At 41.1% G+C, this 20458-nt stretch overlaps 1 protein-coding gene across 1 annotated transcript in view; it reads right to left on the bottom strand.

Moving 5' to 3' along the window:
* Positions 1-435: 435 nt before the first annotated feature.
* Positions 436-20458, bottom strand: part of LOC103665369 (placenta-specific gene 8 protein) — a 24365-nt gene continuing 4342 nt past the window's right edge. The window contains exons 2-5 of the mRNA XM_008693306.2: positions 11619-11762; positions 9410-9534; positions 4228-4342; positions 436-714 (exon numbers count right to left, since the gene is read on the bottom strand). Coding sequence (XP_008691528.1) covers positions 4238-4342; positions 9410-9534; positions 11619-11730 — 342 coding nt within the window. The 5' untranslated portion in view covers positions 11731-11762 and the 3' untranslated portion in view covers positions 436-714; positions 4228-4237. The remainder of the gene's footprint in view (positions 715-4227; positions 4343-9409; positions 9535-11618; positions 11763-20458) is intronic.

Below are 20458 nucleotides of genomic sequence, written 5' to 3'. Positions count from 1 at the left end.
AAATGTGAAAAAAAAATGTTGCTTCATGGATTTATCATCAATATTTAATCAAAACTGGGTCATACTGAATTTGATCACTGGATTTTTATGATTTGTCCTTATACTTCATATTGAGAAGAGAGAGAAAATCAGCACAACAAATCTGTCAGGTATGCAGCTGGGAGCAGGGTATAGTGTGTTGTTACTTTGTCAGCATTAATAACGCTTGTAGGTAACATGATAAGGAGCAAATGTATTAGCTAAGTGTATTATAAGTGTCTTATAATAGTTAGTGGTTGTCTTTTTATTCTGTCTCAAAGTTCTTAGATGAAAGAGAACTGAGTAAGCCGTGGACCAAAATCTCCTGTGAAGAAACCAAATTATCAGAACAAAAATACGAGACCGACCCTTAAAACTAATGACATAAAGACATTGAGAGCAAAGAAGCATTAAGAATCTTGTTTAGTAAAATCTTTTATTTTGTTTATGTGCCAAGTGCAACACAAAATTCATAAGCCAGAAAATTTAATAATATGAAAGCAAGGAGAAACTAAGCGGGACCATTTAGCAAAATGAAGGGAAAACATTCATTTAAAATCAATCAAAATTCCATCTTTTTTTACCCCATCGATTGTGATTAAAGAGATCTATCATATTTCAGCTGCAAAACGCAGAGGAGGACTCAAGCTGAAGAGGTGTCTGTTAACTTTAGTTGCTTCGATAAGAGCTTTTCACCTACAAAGGACACACAAAGAATAGGTTTGAATTTTCTTAATCTATGTTTTTATTTTCAATAGACTTTAAATTTTCGAATCACTGTAGGTTTACAGAAAAATGGCAAAGATAGTACAGAGAGTTCCCATACACCCTGCACCAATTTCCCTCAGTTAACATCTTACTAAGCCAGGTTTATTATAACTAATGAACCAACGTTGATAACATTACTAATCAAGGCATATACTTTAGCTAGATTTCTCAGGTTTCCCTAATGTCTTTTTTCCACTCCAGGATCCCATCCAGGATAGCACACTACATTTCGTCGTCATGTTTCCATAGGCTCCTCCACACTGGGGTTCTTTCTCAGACTTCCCTTATTTGTGATGACCTTGACAGTTTTGACGACTACTGGTCAGGTGTTTGGCAGAATACCTGTCACTGATGAGGTTCACTTTGGTCACCTGGCTGAAGTTGTGTTGTCAGGTTTCTCCACTCTTAAGTTACTCTTTATTTCCCCTTTTCATACTATACTCTTGGAAAGGAAGTCATTGTACAAACCCACTCTTAAGGGGTGGGCAGTCATATTCCATTTCCGTGAGGGAGGAATCCATGCATACACTGTTTGGAATTCTTCTGTACTTCTGGAAGATTTGTCTCTTCTCCCCCATTTATTTATTTCTTTATTTGTTTCATCATGTATTTATATAAATATGGACTCCCAGATATTTTATTTTGGTTATAACCTTTTCTAAAAATTTCATTTATGATCTAATACTACTTTACTTTGTACTCCAAGTGTTCCAGGGTTCACAATTGGGAGCTTTTTCTGTTGGTTCCTATGTCCCTTTCTTTCAGCCTATTTATTTTTTAAAATCTATTTATTTGAGAGAGAGACAGAGAGTGAGAACACCAGCAGGGGGTGGGGGGTGGGGGACTGAGGGAGAGAGAAGAGCATGGGCTGGATCCCAGGACCCTGAGATCATGACCTGAGCTGAAGTCAGATGCTTAACCGACTGAGCCACCCAGGCGCCCTCAACCTATTTTTAACATAAATCATGTCATTCTTTGATCCTTGTCTCTTGATTCTCCCACTTCAGGTATTTGGATATCTAAAGTTTCACTGTCGACGCATAATGTGGGGTTCAAGGTGAAGCGCCAGAGTCGGGATCACCACGGTATTTCACTTCACACCAATGCAAAGATTCAGTAAGATAATTTCTCTGAAGTTAAAAAAATAATAAGCTCACATGTCAGGATTCATTATGTATGTGTGGGTATATATTTTATCCAACCAGTCTCATGTATTTATATAAATAAACAGCATTGAACTGGTCTAACTCTTCATCTTTGCTTCTGACCTCATCCTGTCCGGTCTGAGCTATACACCACTCTCGGATTAATTCTTCTGAAGTACAGCTCTATTTATGTTACTCCCTTACACAGAGCCAACTATAACTCCCCATTGCTTACCAAATGAAAGGCCAAATCATTAGCCTGATTTCATTATATTGCGTGCCATGGCCCCAACCCCTGAAGTCTTTCTTTTCTCGTTATTTTCCTACTATATGTTCCTGCCAAGTTGGAGGAACCTAAGCTCGTAAAGATGTTTTTCCTTTTTTCTGCTTCTATAGTTTCACTCATGTTGTTGCTGATTAGAAGCAATACACTTTTCTATCATTAAAGTCACATCTCGTGTCCGAGATCTTATGTTTGCCCCATCTGGTCCATTTCCATCCTCGTCTGCCCCGCTGCGTGTCCTGGGAGGCTGACCAGCAGACGACAGCAACACTTGCCTGCCCTCTGCCAACCAGCGGGTTCAGACAGTGGGAAGCCTAGAAGGACCTGGGAAAGTGAGATCAAGGTACTTTTCCTCTTGCCTCCTTTCTGTGAGCTTGCCCCAGGCTGCTCCTGTCCTACTACTGAGAGGTTACCATTCCTTTCAGGGCAGCCTTCTCCTTCTCAGAGCGCACCCCTTTGGGATTCTGGTAACTGCTCGCTTCTCCCCTCCCTGAGGCCCAGGGGTGGGGAGGCTGCTCCGGACCGTCCCACACCCGTGTGGTAAGTAGTCTTCATTAAATCTTCATATCATTACAGTTTGAGTGCCATCCATTTCCTGTTGTGACCTTGATAGTCACTTCCTCTTTAGAGTAAGAAACCACTCCGTTCAAGAAACTTTCATTTACACGTCTCACAGAATGTGATCTGTTCTTCCTCTGAACATTAGGTAGTACTTGGTCTATTAGTCAAACCTGTCATTTTATTTAAAGGCTGTCTAATCTTACTATACTTCTAGAGTATAAAGTTTCTAAAGACAAGAGGGTCAGCTTATTAATTTTTGTTCCCCACAGCACCTAGCTTTGTCCTGCATAGGACTAGGTACTTGATACATTATTTGCTAAATAAATGACATTTTAAAATATATCCTCCCCGAGTTATATTCATTATCCTATACAGAGTTCTCACTCACTTGAGAAAGGAAGTGACATAGTACAAAGAATGGAAAAATTAGTGCTTCCTTCCCATGCTAAGGGTGAATTCTATAGGAGACTGACAAAATCATGTTTATTTCTCCTTAATAGCTAATTCTGAGAATACTGTAAAAATTAGTTGGAAATGATTTGATTGATTTTTTATAAGTTCAGATTCTATATAACATTTCCAAATATTATTTGCTATTTCCACCACTTTCAGAGTTCACTTTTTTCAATAGAATTTTCCTGTTTAATCTCCCCTCATTCCTGAGAGATGCTTTATGCTGCAATCAATTCAAATATTACCTAACACGTAATTTTCATGTGCTCTACTACTCTATAGCTATTTGCCAATTTCTTTTGTTGATTTGATTGTCTTAGTAGAGGGCATGTTTTCTACTTCTTTGTATCTCACCACAGTCTGGCATTTTACAAGTGGTAAGTGCCTCATTAATGGATAAAGAGAATTCTGAGAAGTCTAGAAAAGTCACCATCCCTTTATTTACTGAAATATGGTTTCAAATTATAAAGCTATTGTTGTAGACTGAACGTCTGCGCCCCCTGCAAAACTCATGTTGAATCCCTAACCCCCACTGTGAGGGTATAAGGAGGTAGAGCCTTTGGGAGATAATTAGGTTTGAAATAAGGTCATGAAGATGAGCCCCCCACAATGGGATTACTGTCTTCATAAGAAGAGAGACCCGAGCTTCCTCTCTACCATTTGAAGACACAGTGAAAAGGTAGCCATCTGTAATCTAGGATGAGAGCCCTCACAGGAACTGAATTGGCCCACACCTTGATCTTGGCTTTCCCAGCCTTCCTAACAGTGAGAAATAAATTCTTATTGTGTAAGCCACCCGGACTATGGTAAATTGTTATGGCGACCCAAATAATGTAATGCAGTTATCGTCCTCATAAGAAGAAACCAAAATCAATCTTTATGTTAAAATAACCTTTGAGAGACTTAAGGAATTGTTATTATTGAATTATTACTCAAAATAACACATAATTTACAAAGCTCTTATTATATTTCAAACAAAACTCAGATTCTGGGACCTACCATAGTTTTTTTAGAAAGTACGCATGGCTCTCCTTCTGTTGATGTCTCTCTTGATTTGGCAAAGGGAACATTGAGGACAGCAAAGGGTCACCATATAGTCATCACAAATGGATCCCTGTTTGAAAATATAAAAGAAATAGAAATTTAAAACCCACCTGTTTGGAAATTAAGACTTATGAATTTTTAAGACACTTTGAAGAGAAGCAGAAGGAACTGATCCTTTGAATTCAGAGTTTAAATGGATACATTTAGGAAAATGTTAATTGATTTTTCCATATAACTCCTCTTTTAATGACATCAAATGTTTTCCTATACTTTGTAATATTGTCTATAGAAGATATCAATCAAACCAGCTGTCAGTAGGAGGGAAAAACAGAGTTTCAGAAAGTAAAACCTCAAAATTCTTTTCTCCCACACCCTTCCCCATCTCAGGAAGATATAAGAGGATATCTCCACCACAACGAGGGAGGAAACCAAGAAAGAGGAAGATGTGGGATGTAAGAACCAGGAACCTAACCCAGGAGAGAAGCTAATGGAATCTCCAGGGTGATGGTGAAGATCCCAGGGTGAGAGAGTTGAGCACCACAAATGAACAATTATTTCCAAGGGTAGTTGTGGTTCAGGGAGAGATTTCATTGAGAAGATAAAAATGATAGAATGTCTGATGTGTTGAGTATGCTGGAAAGAGAGTTAGAAAACTGGGAGAGTTTGGGGGTTAAAGTAAGTGGAAAACAACCCATAAGTAAGTGGAAAATTACTAATGAAAACGCCAAGAATTATTAAGACCAGGAAAAATAAAGCTCAGCAGCAAAGGCAATCATAGTTCACTGCATGACTCAACTCTGAAGAGCAAACATAGGTTCGTAATGTAAGTAGCAAATATGGATTTAATCCAAATTACATACACCTATATTGGAAGGAGTGGGGCGGGGAGAGGGTGCATGTTTGTGGCGGGGAAGGAAAAGAAAACAGAACTAAATTTTCATCTTTTATAGGAGTTCTATAGACAATGCCCCAAACAGAAAACTCGAAAAGTAGCAACGCAAGTCTATGATTTGGAGAGACGGCGGAAAATCCCTACAGAGCTCTGGGGAGGAGCGGTAGGAGAGGGAAGTTTTGTTTCTTAACAATAGTTAGACAATCTAAAATTAAGCTACGTGCTTGCAAAGCTTTGACAAATAAATTAAAGCTTCACTAGAAAACAGGAATGGGGTTATTGAGTGGGGCAGAAATTTTGAGCAAGTTTTTGGAAATAGGGAGCAGATGGAATTACACTGACAGAGAAAGTAAAACAGAGTTAGGCAAGCTGAAACCTAACAAGGTCACGGGCAGGGCATTTGCAAATCCCGAACTCAAAAACCTGGAAGTCAGAAAGGAGGAAGAACAGGCTAGGGAGTGGAAGGCAGGCGGTTCAATGAAGCCCAGAGCAGCGGGGCCAGCCCCGCGCTGCCAGCCGTGGCTTTGCCCCAGAATAGAGCAGGCAGGTAAATTTAACAGAGGATCCTGGTGTGGGCTTTAGGGCCCTAGGAGAGGAGAGGGGTGAGGGAAGTGGGGGCAGTTCTTCACCTATCTTCTAAGAGATCAGACTCCCTAAGATTTAATACAGACACACTGAAAAAAAGAATAAAGGGGTAAGAAAGGGGTAAAAGTAAAGACATTTTGGCATAGCAGAGACATCTGAATTCCTCTCACTCATGAGATAACCAAATTGTTTTATGTTTGGTATTCACTGATTGATTGATTGATTGATTGATTTGACACACAGAGAGAGAGGGAAAGAGCACAAGCATGGGGAGGGGCAGAGGGAGAGGGAGAAGCAGACTCCCTGCTAAGCAGGGAGCCCCAAGCGGGACTGGATCCCAGGACCCTGAGATCATGACCTGAGCTGAAGGCAGCCTCTTAACCGACTGAGCCACCCAGGTGTCCCCCTGCCGCCGCCCCGACCCCGGTCTTATTTTTAACTTCTTTTCTTCTTCTTGCTGCATAGGTCTTCCCTGATTGTTTTTATTTCCTAGAGATGTCCCACAACAAATTTTTATCCAGTTAGTGATGACCCTTCATTTTTCACCCACGACTTAAAATTCTATTCATCTTGAGATTCATCCAGGTTTTTGTGTTTTTCAGTAATTCCTTCCCTTTTACTACTGAGTAGGATTCCAGTATACGGATATATCACACTTTGTTTTCCATTCACCTCCTGGGGGCTGTTTGGATTGTTTTTAGTTTGGGGCTGTTACAAGCAAAACCGCTCTGAACGTTTGATAAAGTCTTGGTATGGATATATATATATTTGGATAAATACCTAAGAGTGGAATGGCTGGGTCAAATGGTAGGTGTGTTCAACTTTTTAAGAAACTGCATTTTACATTCCCACCAGCATTGCATGAGAGTTTCGGTTCCTCCATATCTGTCAACACTTGGTGCGGTTTAGTCTGATTAATTTTAGCCATTCCATAGTTGTATAGTGGTATCTTATTGTGGTTTTCATTTGCATTTCTCTAATGATGACTAATGATGTTAAACATCTTTTTATGCGCTTATTTGCTATCAAAATATTTTCTTTTTCCCCTAATTTAATTTATTGTGTTAAGAACACTTAACAACTTGGATGGATCTCAAAATAATTATACTGAGTAAAAGAAGCAAGATAAAAGAGTGCAGACTGGACAAGTCTAGTATATAAAACTGCAGGAAATGTGAATTACAGTGACAGAAGACATTGGTAATCAGTTGGGGAGGTGGGGAGGAGAAAGGGAAGAATTACACTTGGGTGCGAGTAACCTTTTGGAGGTGATGAATTTGTTCACTACCTTGACCGTGCGGATGGTTTCATGGGTATATATCACGGGTATATAAACTTACCAAATTAGACACTTTAAATACATACTGCTTATTGTAAGTCAGTTATACAGCAATAAGGTTGTTTTTTAAAAATGGAAAAAATTATGTTTATCAACGTCATGCAGAATAAGGTCTTTAGAAAGCCTTATTTCTTCCTCTTCCCCCTTGTCTTCCAAATTTTATTAAAACCAAGTAAAGTTTTACTTTCAGACTGTTACTCATTTCTCAAATTCCTGAAAGGCATTTAGAAAAACTGACTATGGGCTAAACTTTTTAAAAAACTTGATAACTTTCGTGTTAAACAATATACCACAATTTATTTGTTTATTTGTCAGAGAAAGAGAACAAGAGAGCGAGAGCGAGAGCACAAGCAGGGGGAGCGGCAGGCACAGAGAGAAGCAGACTCCTTGCTGAGCAAGGAGCCTGATGCTGAACTTGATCCCCAGGACCCTGGGATCATGACCCGAACCCAAGGCAGACGCCTAACCAACTGGGCCACCCAGGTGTCCCAATATAGCACAACTAAATAAAGAGCCCCCACAAATCAATAAGAAAAGATAGACAACCCAGTAAAACAAAGAACAAAGGATATGTATGGATAATTTAGAGAAGCCATGCAAAGGGACAGAATAATTTTAAAGTTATTTGATCTTAACTAACAAAACTTAAACTAAAATGACCATCAAATATCATTTTGCCTCTCTGATTGCCAGCATAAAAAAATATTACCCAATATGGGGCACACATATAATATTAATGGATTATAAATCGATACAATCCTTTTGGAGGGGTATTTGATGGTACCTTTCAAATTTTGAATGTGCATACTCTGTGACCTGTCAGTCCAATCTTGGGCAGTATTGTACAAAAGTACCAGTGCATATACAGAATTACATGTCCTAACAGCTATTTAATCTACAATACTATTAACCTTTCATCAGTAAGGAAGTGATTAAGTAAATTATCTATGTGGTGGAATACCATGAACACATTAAGAAGGATCTGTATTACAGACATAAAAGGGGTCTACCAAATATTACATGAAAAAAAAAACCAAGTTGCAGTAAAGTATGACCCCATTTTAAAAGACAAACACAAATCAAAATAAAGGAGCTCTGCAAGCCTTAAGCCCCATCTGTCTACATCCATAGCTCCAGCTCCAGCTCCTCTCTGTCTGTATACCTTACAGGTATAGGAAAAACCTGGAAGAGCGCACACCAAATTATTAATAAAGTTTATTGCTGAGTAGTGGAATTGTGTGTAAAGGGGTTAGATTTTCACTTTTTACTTTCCATAACTCTGTGTTTGAATTTGTCATAAAATTAGGTATATAGCATGTATTATTTTTATAATTAAAGAACCAAGAAATATTTTTAAATGAAAAAATAAAATAATTTCAATGGAATAAAGTAAATTCCTAAAATATTCTTCCTATTCATTGGTTCCCCGTGATGTTAATTTTCTGTGTCAACTTGGCTAGGCCATGGTACCCTTATATTCTAGATGTTTCTAAGAAGACTTTTTAGATGAGAGTAACATTTAAATCAGTGGATCCTGAGTGAAGTAGATTCTCCTCTGTAATATGGATAGGCTTCATCCAATCCATTGAAGGTCTTAACAGAAAAAGATTGACCTCCCCAGAGCAAGAAAGAAATTCTGCCAGCAGGCTGCCTTCAGACTCAAGCTGCAACTCTTCCCAGCCTGCCAGCCTACTCTGCTTTCCTGGACTTGCCAACCCTCACAATCACAGGAACCTATTCCTGCAAGTCTGTCTCTTTATGTAGATCTGTATTTACCTATGTCTGCATCATGGATGTCTCCTTTCAGTTGTGTTTCCCTCGAGTCCTGAACCACACACCCTCCTTTGACATAAAGTGCAGCCTGTGGTGGAATGGAGTGTGCCTTCATGGAGAGGCAGAGTGGAACACTGACAACTTCTTGTGTGTATCCTTGCACGAGTTACTCCACCCCTTAAAACTTTAAAGTCCTCATCTGTAAAATGGGGACCTACTCACTTTATAGGGATGGTGTGAGGATTCGGTGAGGTGTCCTCTGTCATATACTTGGGGCATCGTAGGTTCTGAATAATCTCCGTCCGTTGTATGATATACAGTGCAAATGTGATGTTGCTTATGTTCTAAGGTCTTGAACAGAAACTAGGAGCAGGTCACCTAGCCAAAGCGCTCTATTGCGACAGCAACTGAACACAAGGTTGCACCTGCTGGGATACATCCACCAAGCAAATTCGGGTGATGGACACCATCGAATGGCCTACAGGTTTATAATGATGATTTTGAATGTGGGGGCACGTCTGAATGATACAGTGTTGTAAGAGACTCACAGGGATGCCGTATCGGGTCCGGTAGAGGGTCCTCATTGCGACGGATGTCCCACACAGACAGCATTCATTCATGTCAGCTGCAACTTGACATGCGAGGCACATGAAACAGAATGTGCCACACAGACCTGGACACATGAAAACAGAGGCACGAGTTATTCTGTTCCTGTCACCTTTGTAAGTTAGTTTGCTTTCACGGATGGCAGTCCCCATCATGGACCTTTGCCACATGTCCTGCTGCCAAGTCCATCCTCGATGCTTTTGCTCGGCATTGCGTCGGCTTCTCCCTGCTCCCCACCCAGTCATTTCAGGACTCACCACCCGTTGGCGAGCACACATCTTTTCTGTAGTCCTGCCTTCACTCACCAACTGAATGACTCGCTGAAAACTAGCCATGTTCCAGAGATTGTCCTCAGAACTGATTGCCTCTGTCTGGAGTCTAAGAGGGCAGTCAGATAACAATATGAAGATTTCCCAACGGAAACCTACTCAAGATGTGAAGGGGTCACCCACCGAAATAAGGCCTCAAAAGGCTCTGGGAAGGACATGCTGCTTGATCGGAATTCTGAAAGATGAGTAGAATTTGGCAGGTAGATAAAAGGAGAATAGCCTTTTTGAGATCACTTGGCATGTCTTGGCAATGACTGGTGTTCGTTCAGTATGGCTGGATGGGATGAGGATAAAGCTGGAGGATGAGGCAGGCTGGGGACTGGATGATGACATGTGAGTGCGTGGATTTGGTCATGAAAAGTCATGAGGAACCACTGAAATATTTTAAGAAGAGAGAATGATTTGGTCAGGGCTGCAATTAAGAAGTCCTGTCATGAAGCAATTAAGCTTTTATTAGAACTTGTAATTCACTTATTTAAGTGACAATACAAGGGGCTGGAGGATTAAACTATTCATCCTTGGTGGGTTTTAATAATGTAGTCAGTCTTAGTATTACTATGATTTGCAGATGTTGAACTAATGTCTTGAGATGTGTAAGTCATCACCCCAGGTCATTCAGGAAGACAATGAGAGCCAATGAACAAACCCATCGTTCCATTCTCTAGGTAATTTTTTCTCTCTGTGCTTTTTAATGTACAGTTGACCTTTGGACAATGTGAGGGTTTGGGAGCACTGACTCCCTGTGCTGTCAAAAAATCTGTGTGTCACTTTTGATTCCCCCCAAACTTACGTACTAATAGCCTACTATTGACCGGAAGCCTTACCAATTACATAAACAGTTGACTAATACATATTTTGTATGTTGTATGTATCATAGACTGTATTCTTACAATAAAGTATGCTAGAGAAAAGAAAATGTTAAGAAAAGCACAAGAAAGAGAAGATATTTTTATAGTGCTGGACTGTAAAGAAATCTGCATATAAGCAGACCAGCGCAGGTCAAACCTATGTTGCTCAAGGGTCAACTTGATTCCAAATTTCAATTTCACTGGTAAGTTAAAGGTTAATGTGTGTTTTTTTTTTCCTTGTCTCACAACACTCCGTAGACTTGAAACAGGCAAATAAACCTCAAAGCAAATTTTTTTTGTAGGCACGTTTGTTCGTTTCTTGATTGGTGTTGAGAACTAAGCTCTTTGGTCCTCTCTGACACCCCCATCCCACTTTCGAACTTACTTTCCTCAACTTTACTTGGAGAGATCTCACAAAAAGGAAACAACACAGGGTCAGAGATTCTTTTCCTGATGAGAAGCTGACTGCCTTTAGAATTCTTTATTCCCAGGTGTATAAAAACCTAAACGTATACATTTAAATAGTTCTTTGCTGAGCTCACGCTGAAACCATGGGTGAACACTACGCCTGGTGTACTGGGCACAATGTAACTCTCAAGTAATGAGTTTATATATAACAAGAACAGTCTTCTTCCTTTTCCTTTTTTTAAAAAAATCAAATTAAACTGGAAATATCTCTTTTATTTTAATGTATGGTCTATTTATAATCATTAGACCAGACCCACTCATTGTAAGAATCATCAGCTTCGTTACTATCATCTTAACTCCAGAACTTGTTTTTAGAAGTAAGGCTACTGATTGATGTGCTAGAGAAAAAGTAACTATAATCGTCATAAACCTTTTTTCTTCACTTTCCATTCATTGCCTGACATGCCAGGTGTAATAGGCCAGGAACCTTGACTGCACCATGAGGGAGGAATGAGGGAAAGCTTTGGCCTCCGTTGGCCATGACGGGGGCATTTCCCGGCACTTACAGACTCCGCAGTCGCTGAAGCAATCACACATGCCTGTCTGCCAGTTGGAGGTTTGGGGCATGGGACCGCATCCAGGCTGAGTCACAATCACCACTGGCGACTGAGCTTGCATTTTCGAGGCAGGGTCTTCAAAATGGCAGTGGTCTGAAAAGGAAACAGTTGGTGTAAGTAGACTCAAGGTCGCTCATGAGTCTCAAGGTCGTTTTGAGGCATTTTGCTTCATGGGCAAGTGAGACAATTTAGATTAAGTTGCTTGCTGATCTTCGAAGAACATAATTTCTAGCTCTACACCCTGAGGACAGAGGTTCCTGGGGGAAGGAATTCACTGAATTGGTCAAAGGAACAATCACTTCTCTTGGAGTAAGTGAGCAACACTGGGTTACTGGTACTGTTTTGAGACAGGTACCTAGTATCCACCCAAGACAGGGGAACGAATGACCAACTTGTTAGCTGTCAGCTGTAGTGAACTGCAGAAAACAGGCTTCTCTAAAGTTTCACCATCCTAAGCTTCTGTGCACACATACCTTTCCCCTTTTCCTCCTTTTATAAGTTCCTTTATGTTTTCGATTTCTGATTAGCAGTTGTGAAACAAAAAACAAAAAACAAAAACAAAAAAAAATACCTCCCCTGCTTTCTGTTTACCCACAGAATAGTCTGCTTCACTTCTGCACACCAGAATTGGTAGTTTTTCCCACACCAAGCAATTCTGCAATACCAGCTGAGTGACCTACAATCCAACTCAATTCTGCCACTTGTTTACAGGAGATGGCATCAGATCCCACAGGTTAAGAGCTCAGCCCCACAAGACTTCTCCTACTTCTCCGCTTCAGACTCCAATTACAAGCCCAGGTCGTACCTGTACTTCTGATTTACCAGCTATAGACTGAAGGTTCCCATGACCCCTCCTTGGGTTCAATTAATTAGTTAGAGTGGCTCACAGAACTCCAGAAAATGGTTTAACAGTTCAGTTACTAGATTATTGCTATTTTACAAAGGAAATCGAAGGATCCAAATGAACAGATGAAGAGATACATAAGTTCAGAACATGTGGAATTTGGGGTTGCCACCCTGCTGGCTCCCTAACCCCAAAGCTCCCTGACCCCCATCCTTTTGGTGCCTTATTGCATCAGGCATCATTGATTAAACCACTGGCCATTGGTAACTAAATCCAATCTTCAGCCCCCTCTTGCCTCCCTGGAAGTCTGGGAGGTGGGGGCTGAATGTTCCAACCCCCTAATCACAAGGTTGGTTCCCCTGGCAACGATCCCCGTCCTCAAGGGCTTTCCAAAAGTCACTTCTTTAGCATAAACTCCTCAGTAGTTGAGAGGGGCTTGGTACAAATAAGAGAACACCTTCGTCACTCTTACCAGTTAAGAGATTCCAAAGATTATAGAAACTCTGTGCCATGAACAGGGATGGAAACCATATATATATTTCTTTTTATACATCACAGCAGTCCTCTCCAATCTTTTTGTATCTAAGTTGGTTCTTTTTTTTTTTTTTAAGATTCTATTTATTTATTTGACAGAGAGAGAGACAGCCAGCGAGAGAGGGAACACAAGCAGGGGGACTGGGAGAGGAAGAAGCAGGCTCCCAGCGGAGCAGGGAGCCCGATGCGGAGCTCGATCCCAGGACCAGGGATCACGCCCTGAGCCGAAGGCAGACGCTTAACGACTGAGCCACCCAGGCGCCCCTCCAAGTTTGTTCTTCACTTCAAATTTACCTGGAGTCTGTGTCCCCCTCTCAGTACTGCTTGGGAGCCCTTTGACACATGTTGGGGCAAGTCCTGATAGTATGTCTCAGCAAAGTGTATTATGAAGTCCGTTTTGTGAGGTTAATCCTAATTTCTATCATGAGAGGCAGTGTGGGGTCATAGAATATGGGTTAGATTTGGAATGAGAGTATCTTTGCTCAAATCCTGGTTTCTTACACTCTGTGATGTTGGACTAGTCACTTACCAGTCTAGTCATTTAAATTTCCATTTATTAGTCTGTAACATGAAAGTGGTTTCTGACCTAACCACCTCACATGCTTATAGAGAGTATTAAATGAAGTAAAGTCTGGGGATAAGTTTAATGAACGATAAAGAATCAGATAAATATAAGGGAGAATGGCTATCATGTTCAAAAGTGTAACAAGGAAATTTGATGAATTCCATATACATTTGTTGGCACCCAAGTTTTGCTGGTGGGAATACAACCATTTTGGAAGGAACTTTGACAATACGTAACAACTACATATGTACCTACCATTTGATCCAGTAATCCCACTTCCAGAAATGATCCTGAAGATATATCTCCAACAATGTAAAAATACATATGCCTGAGGTTATTCATAGCAGCATTGTTGGTTTTTGCAAAATATTGTAAATAATCCAAGTGCTTATACATGGGAGAGTGGTTGAAGAAACTATGGCACTGTTAGAAACAAGACAACAGGCCTAAAATGGAGTCACTTATGCTAATCCCCATGTTACCACACTAAGACTGAGTTTCAGCCCTCCCAGAAATGGAATCTTAAACCAATCAGGCAGGAATTGCCGAATCTTCATTTGTTAGGTAATCTGCCTGATAGACCCCTGCCAGCCCCTAAAGAAAAGTGACCTTTCCATAGCCATTTATTTGCTTTTTTGTCTAGTATAATTGCCTTGTTCCTGCTCCCTTCTGTCTGTAAAAGTCTGTCATTTCGTACAGCTCCTCAGAACTCTTTTCTGTCTGTTAGATTGGAGGCTACCTGATGCAGAAGCATTGAGGACAGCCAATAAGGTCTTCAAATTTTACTCAGTTGAATTTTGTTTTTTAATAGTACATCATAAAACAGAGCATTATGCAGCTATCAAAAAGAATGAGGATAATCTCTATAAACTGATATAGAATGATTTCCAGGATATAGTAAGTGAAAAAAGCCGTGCACAAAAGACTATGTGTGTCTGACATTCTCTCTGTGAGAATAAAGGGATACAAGAAAACATACATATACAATAAGAATTACAGAAGGAATAAACCAGAAATGAATAAAAGTGTTATGTTCAGAGGAAATGGGGTGAAAAGAATAGGAAAATGAGCATGGAATGGTAGGGGTGGGCTGACACCTCAAGTGTACCTTTTTGTATGGCTTTTCCTCTAAATCATGCTAATACGTCACACAGGAAGTCAACACCCAAATGCACAATTAAAGTCAACTTTAGGAACCCCATAGGCAATATAAATAGTGACAAATTAACCTAGTTGTATTACAATTAATATTAGAAACACACTGAAGGGAGAGAGGAAGAAAAAGATACCATAATAACTTCAGAAAGCAGTGTTTTGACTGTGTAACGTAAGGCTAAAGTCAAAAGAACAAATATTACACCCTAGGTAGTAAACTTGTTTTTCACAAGAGTATGGGTTAGCAATTCTGAAACCTCTTTATATATATACATGCTAGGCTTGAACAAATAAATATATTGTGGATAATGAGACTGAGGTTTTTTTACTGAGAAAGAGATTACAAATAAGGAAAGGAGGAGGGCTGGTATGAATCCTGTGCTGTTGGACTGGAATCAGAGGTACAAACTCATGATTATTTACACACACACACACAGAGATAGATATGTGTGTATACATAAATATATTTCCTAGCTCCGCCCATTGAGAAGACCTAGAAGCAACAAGAGCCCAGTATCACTGAATATACCTTGTGCCCAAATCTTGGTCTTGAAATGCCATTTTCCAATAAAAGTGAGCTGCAGTTCATTGGAGAAATGGCTGATTCCAGGGCTGGGGCAGGGAAAGTATAAGAGAAGCCTGGAGCCTCTTGTTCCAGGACCAAAAGGTCAAAAAGGCTCAAAAATAGATTAGAGACAGGACTTCAGAACCCATCTGATGGCTCTCGCAGTGACCAAACCAGGACAATTTGAGCAACAAAATAATGTTAATAATAGGTTATAATTCATAAACCAATGTAACCTATCCATAATTCCATACTGATATAAATAAAAGAACAACTTTTAAAATGAGGGGGAAGGTATATGCTTTTTTATGCTAGAATTTCCATTAATGAATGTAGAGGGAATGATGGAGATACAAGATCACCCTTTGGCAAACATCACAGTGATGATAGTTTTTTTATTTTAAGATTTTATTGATATATTTTGAGGAGGGAGGGTCAGAGGCAGAGAGAGAGAATCTCAAGCAGACGCCACGCTGAGCATGGAGCCCGATGCAGGGCTTGATCTCACAACCCTAATATCATGACCCAAGCCAAAATCAAGAGTAGGACGCTCAACTGACTGAGCCACACAGGTGCCATCGCAGTGATAGCTGTTGAAGGCAAGGCTCATAGATGGATGCTTGTGTGTTTATTTATTATCATGCACTGAAGGACACAAATCACTTCTCTGTTATTTTACCAAAAATACATGCTCAGAATCCACTCATAAGTAAGTATTAGACAAACACAAAGGGAGGGAGATTCTACAATATATCTGGCCAGTAAAAAGTGTCAAGATCATGAGAGACACATAAAAGCAGAGGTAATATTCAAGATGGAAGGAGCCTAAGGAGACACGGTGACCAAAAGCAATTTGGGATCCTGAATTGAATCCTGGAACACAAAAGGAGCAGTCAATGCTCGCCAACCGGAGACCATGAAGAACACAACTGTAGTTGAGCAAGTCAGGTTATCACGTGTTAGAGCAAGGGAGAAGGCACACCATGGGATGTGGGGAGTTTCAGTAGCAGGGTATTAGAAAGCACTTTTCAGTTGGGTAGATTGGAGGAGGATAAAGAAACGGTGATGGGTAGTAAGGAGGGCACGTATTGCATGGTGCACTGGGTGTTATAGGCAACTAATGAATCATCGAGCCTTACATCGGAAACCGGGGATGTACTGTATGGTGACTAATATAATATAATGAAAAATCATTAAAAAAAAAAAAGAAAGAAAGAAACGGAGGTGGTCCAGAAAGTGGAATACGATTCTATGATTGGGTCTATTAATAGTGCCTATCTGCAGGGGGCGCTGAGGAGTGCAAGGTTAATCCCGCGAGAGGTGTAGCGGCAGCACTCACTCGTATGAGTTGGGAAAGGACGCTGTTTGGTATGTTGCAGCTTGGATAATGTTTAAAGTTAGTATATGTCCAAATAGGATTATGGAGTGCGAGTGTTTTTATCTTGATCCATCACGGTCATAGACTAGCCTTATCTGACGTCGATGCTCTGTGAAATTCTTTATGTGTAAGAGAAGAACTTCAGGACCTAGTGTGAGTGACAACATGGATGGAGCTTGAGGGTAGTGCGCTCAGTGAAATAAGTCAGGCAGAGAAAGACAAGTACTGTATGATCTCCCTTGTATGTGGGGTCTAAAACCAACCAACCAACCAACCAACCAACCAACCAAACCAACCTCACAGATACAGAGAAGAGATTGGGGTTTGCAGAGTGGGTGGGACATGGGAGAAATGGGTGAAGGTGGTCAAAAGGTACAAACTTTCAGCTACAAAATAAGTAAGTCCTGGGGATGTATTGTACTGCATGGTGATTATAGTCAATACTACCGTACTGTATATTTGAAAGTTGTTAAGAGAATAAATCTTAAAAGTTCTCATCAAACAAATTTGTAACGTGTGGTGATATGTTCATTAGGCTTATTGTGGTGAACATTTCACAATATATACAAATTTTAAATCACTGAAATGTTGTACACCTGAAACTAATATAATGTTAGATGTCAATTATATCTCCAAAAAGAGAAAGAAAGAAAGAAAGAAAGAAAGAAAGAAAGAAAGAAAGAAAGAAAGAAAGAAAGAAACCCAGGGTGAGAGCCAGGTCAGCATGTAACCATACCAACACCACACTGGCAAGACCAGGCTAGCTCCCGGGTGCTAAGGACTGCTCTTCTCTTCCCTGGGACATTAGTGGGACAGCTAGTAAAATCTGAGTAAGATTAGTTGATAGTTTATCAACATTAATTTCCTGGTTTCAATATTTACACTATGGTTATGTAATTTACATTAAGAATCAGGAAAGCTGGGTGAAGGGTACACAGGGACGCTGTGTACTTTAAAAAAATAGCTTTATTGAGATAATATTTTATGTGCTGTAGATTTCACTCATTTAAAATGTATACTTGAGCAATTTTGGTATATCCATAGTTGCACAGCCATCACCATAATCTAATTTTAGAATGTTTTTACCATACACCCCTTAAAAATACCCGTATCTATTGGCAGTCATTCCCTACATCCCCTCACCTTCCCCAGCTCCAAATAGTCTCTAATCTGTCTCTACTGGTTTGGTTTTCTAGACATTTCGCATAAATGGAATCATATAGAAGTCCTCCTCATCTGTGGCTTCGGTTACCCACAGTCAACCGAGGTCTGGAAGCAGAGTATCTTCCTTCTGACAAATGGTCAAGTTGCCTAGTGTTGTCACCTAGAGCTGGCACTGTAGCCTAGAGCTGTCAAAATGCCAACGTCATTCACCTCACTTTATCTCATCACGTAGGCATTTTTATCATCTCAAGAAGGGTGAGTAGATATAATAATATTTTGAGAGACCATATTCACATAACTTTTATTATGGTATATCATCATAATTTTTCTTTTTATTATTATTGTTGTTAATCTTTTACTATGCCTAATTTGTAAATTAAACTTTATGATAGGTATGTATGTAAAAGAAAAAAACATAACATATATAGGGTTTGGTACTATCTGCAGTTTCAGGCATCCACTGGAGTTCTTAAAACATGTCCCTGGGGATATAGAAGATTGTGTGTAGTCTTTTGTGACAGACTTCCTTCAATTAGCATGTTTTCAAGGTTCATCTCTGTTCTAGTATGTATCAGTACTTTTTACTGCTGACAAATATTCCATTATGTGGATATACCATTTTGTGTTTATCCATTCATTAGTTGATGGGCATTTAGGTTGGTTGTACTTTTTGATTCTTAACGAATAAGGCTCTGGTTACTATTTGTGTACAGGCTTTTATGTGGACATTTATTTTCATTTCTCCTGGATATATACCTAGTAGCTGAATTTGTGGATCAAAATGGTAACCCTACATTGAGTATGTTGGAAGCTAGAGATGCTCACTGCTGTACCGCCAACACCACATGTAGCATTTCAAACTGCTTTCCAAAATGACCGCATTTTGTGGGAGGGTTCTAATTACCGCATATCCTGGTCAACATTTGTTATTATCTGTGTGGTATTTTTGGAGCATTTTTCATAAATCTAAAATTATTAAAAAATAAAACAAAACATAAAAAAGAACATGGGAAGAGGGGAGCCCCATAGGATTTAGAGTGAAAAATACAAAACCATCTGTTACAGATGCTGTAAAAATATACTCTCAAATTCAAGTAATGCATAATGTAAATATAGGCATTATAAAAAGTTTAAATCCCCCCCCCTTAGGAACTATTCTAAAGAATTTCTCTTTTTTGTATAAAATACCATAAACTACATCCAGAGAAGTTGAAACTTATTTTAAATTTACTAGGTTTGCCTTTTTTTTTTTTTTTTTTTTTAAGATTAAGACAGAGCACGAGCAAGGGGAGTGGTCGGCAGAGGGAGAAGCAGGCTCCCCGTGGAACAGGGAGCCGGATGGGGACTCCATGCCAGGACCCCGGGATCATGCCCTGAGCCGAAGGCAGGCGCTTAAACGACAGAGCCACCCAGGCGTCCCAGGTTTGCCTTTTTATAAAGATACATTAACGTGGTTTTTGGTTTTGATGTTTACTTTCTTTAAAAAATTTACCATAACGGCCTTTTTACTGTTGTTTGACGAAGGAGAGGCTAACCATCGTGGACGTCAAAGAAAACAACGTGAAGGAGTGTGTAGAGGTGAGCACAAAATCAGTGGGGGCAGCTCATTCCGGGCGTGCCTCGTTTGTGGGTGTCTACGTCGGGAGGAGGTATCTAACTTGAGGTGATGAAATTTAGGGAACCTGCACCTGGCTGTGTTCGGCTCCCTCCCAGGGAGGAGGTCAAGGCGGTCGAGGGAGAGCAAGTCGGTGTCAGGCAGAACCAAGCGGCCAAACCCTCCCTGCCCAGCAGCGGCCTCTGATTTTCCTTTTAGGGCAGAAGGCCCACCTGCTCCCAGTTGCGGCCCACGGGTGAGGGGGCCTTCCCGGGTGCGCGGGTAGGAGGGCTTCAGCACTGCCGCCTGGACGGTGCGGTGGGCTTCTCACGTGGTCTGACCCCTCGCCACCAAGAATGGTGACTGCCAGCGGCTTCCACCGGGTACCCACATTCTCCCTCCCGCTATCGTTGGCCACGTACCCGACTGTGTCCCCTGCCGGGACCAGACCCGGGGTGCCTCGGAATTCTCCAGGGCAACCCTCACGCAGCCCAGGGGAGGGTCGGCCGAAATCGGGGGCCGGCCGCTCCAGGCGTCTGCCCCACGGGGCCGCGGGGAGGGCCCGCGGGGAGCGTCCGCGAGGCTGGGACCCTCTGCTCCCTCGGGCTGGACGCCGGGCGCTGGCCGCGGCGGGACGCACCCGCGGAAGGGCGCGCGGCGGGGAGGGCGCGCCAGCAGGAGACAGCGGCCCGGCCCTCGCGGAGCTGAAGGACCCACCGTCGGGAGCGAGGGAGCCGGGGGCTGGGGCAGGTCCGCGAGCGGTTCCCCGCGCTGGCAGCCCGCCGCTCCCCTCCTCCGCCCCAGCCCCCCAGTCTCATCAGGCATTCACATAAATTTAGCGACGTTCTCATCAGCTGCTGTGGGCTGACCGGCGTACTTCTGATAGGGAAGTAAGACAGAAACCAGCACATCTCACTGATTTTAACACCTATTAGGTGCGCCTAGATTCTACTTTTGGTGCACATGCCCAGTTTTTATCTTTTTTTTTTT

The sequence above is a fragment of the Ursus maritimus genome, unplaced genomic scaffold (genome assembly GCF_017311325.1).
Source record: "Ursus maritimus isolate PB19 unplaced genomic scaffold, ASM1731132v1 scaffold_8, whole genome shotgun sequence".
NCBI classification, from domain to species: domain Eukaryota; kingdom Metazoa; phylum Chordata; class Mammalia; order Carnivora; family Ursidae; genus Ursus; species Ursus maritimus.
Note: the sequence above shows the minus strand (reverse complement) of the source record. Positions and strands in the feature narration are given on the sequence as shown.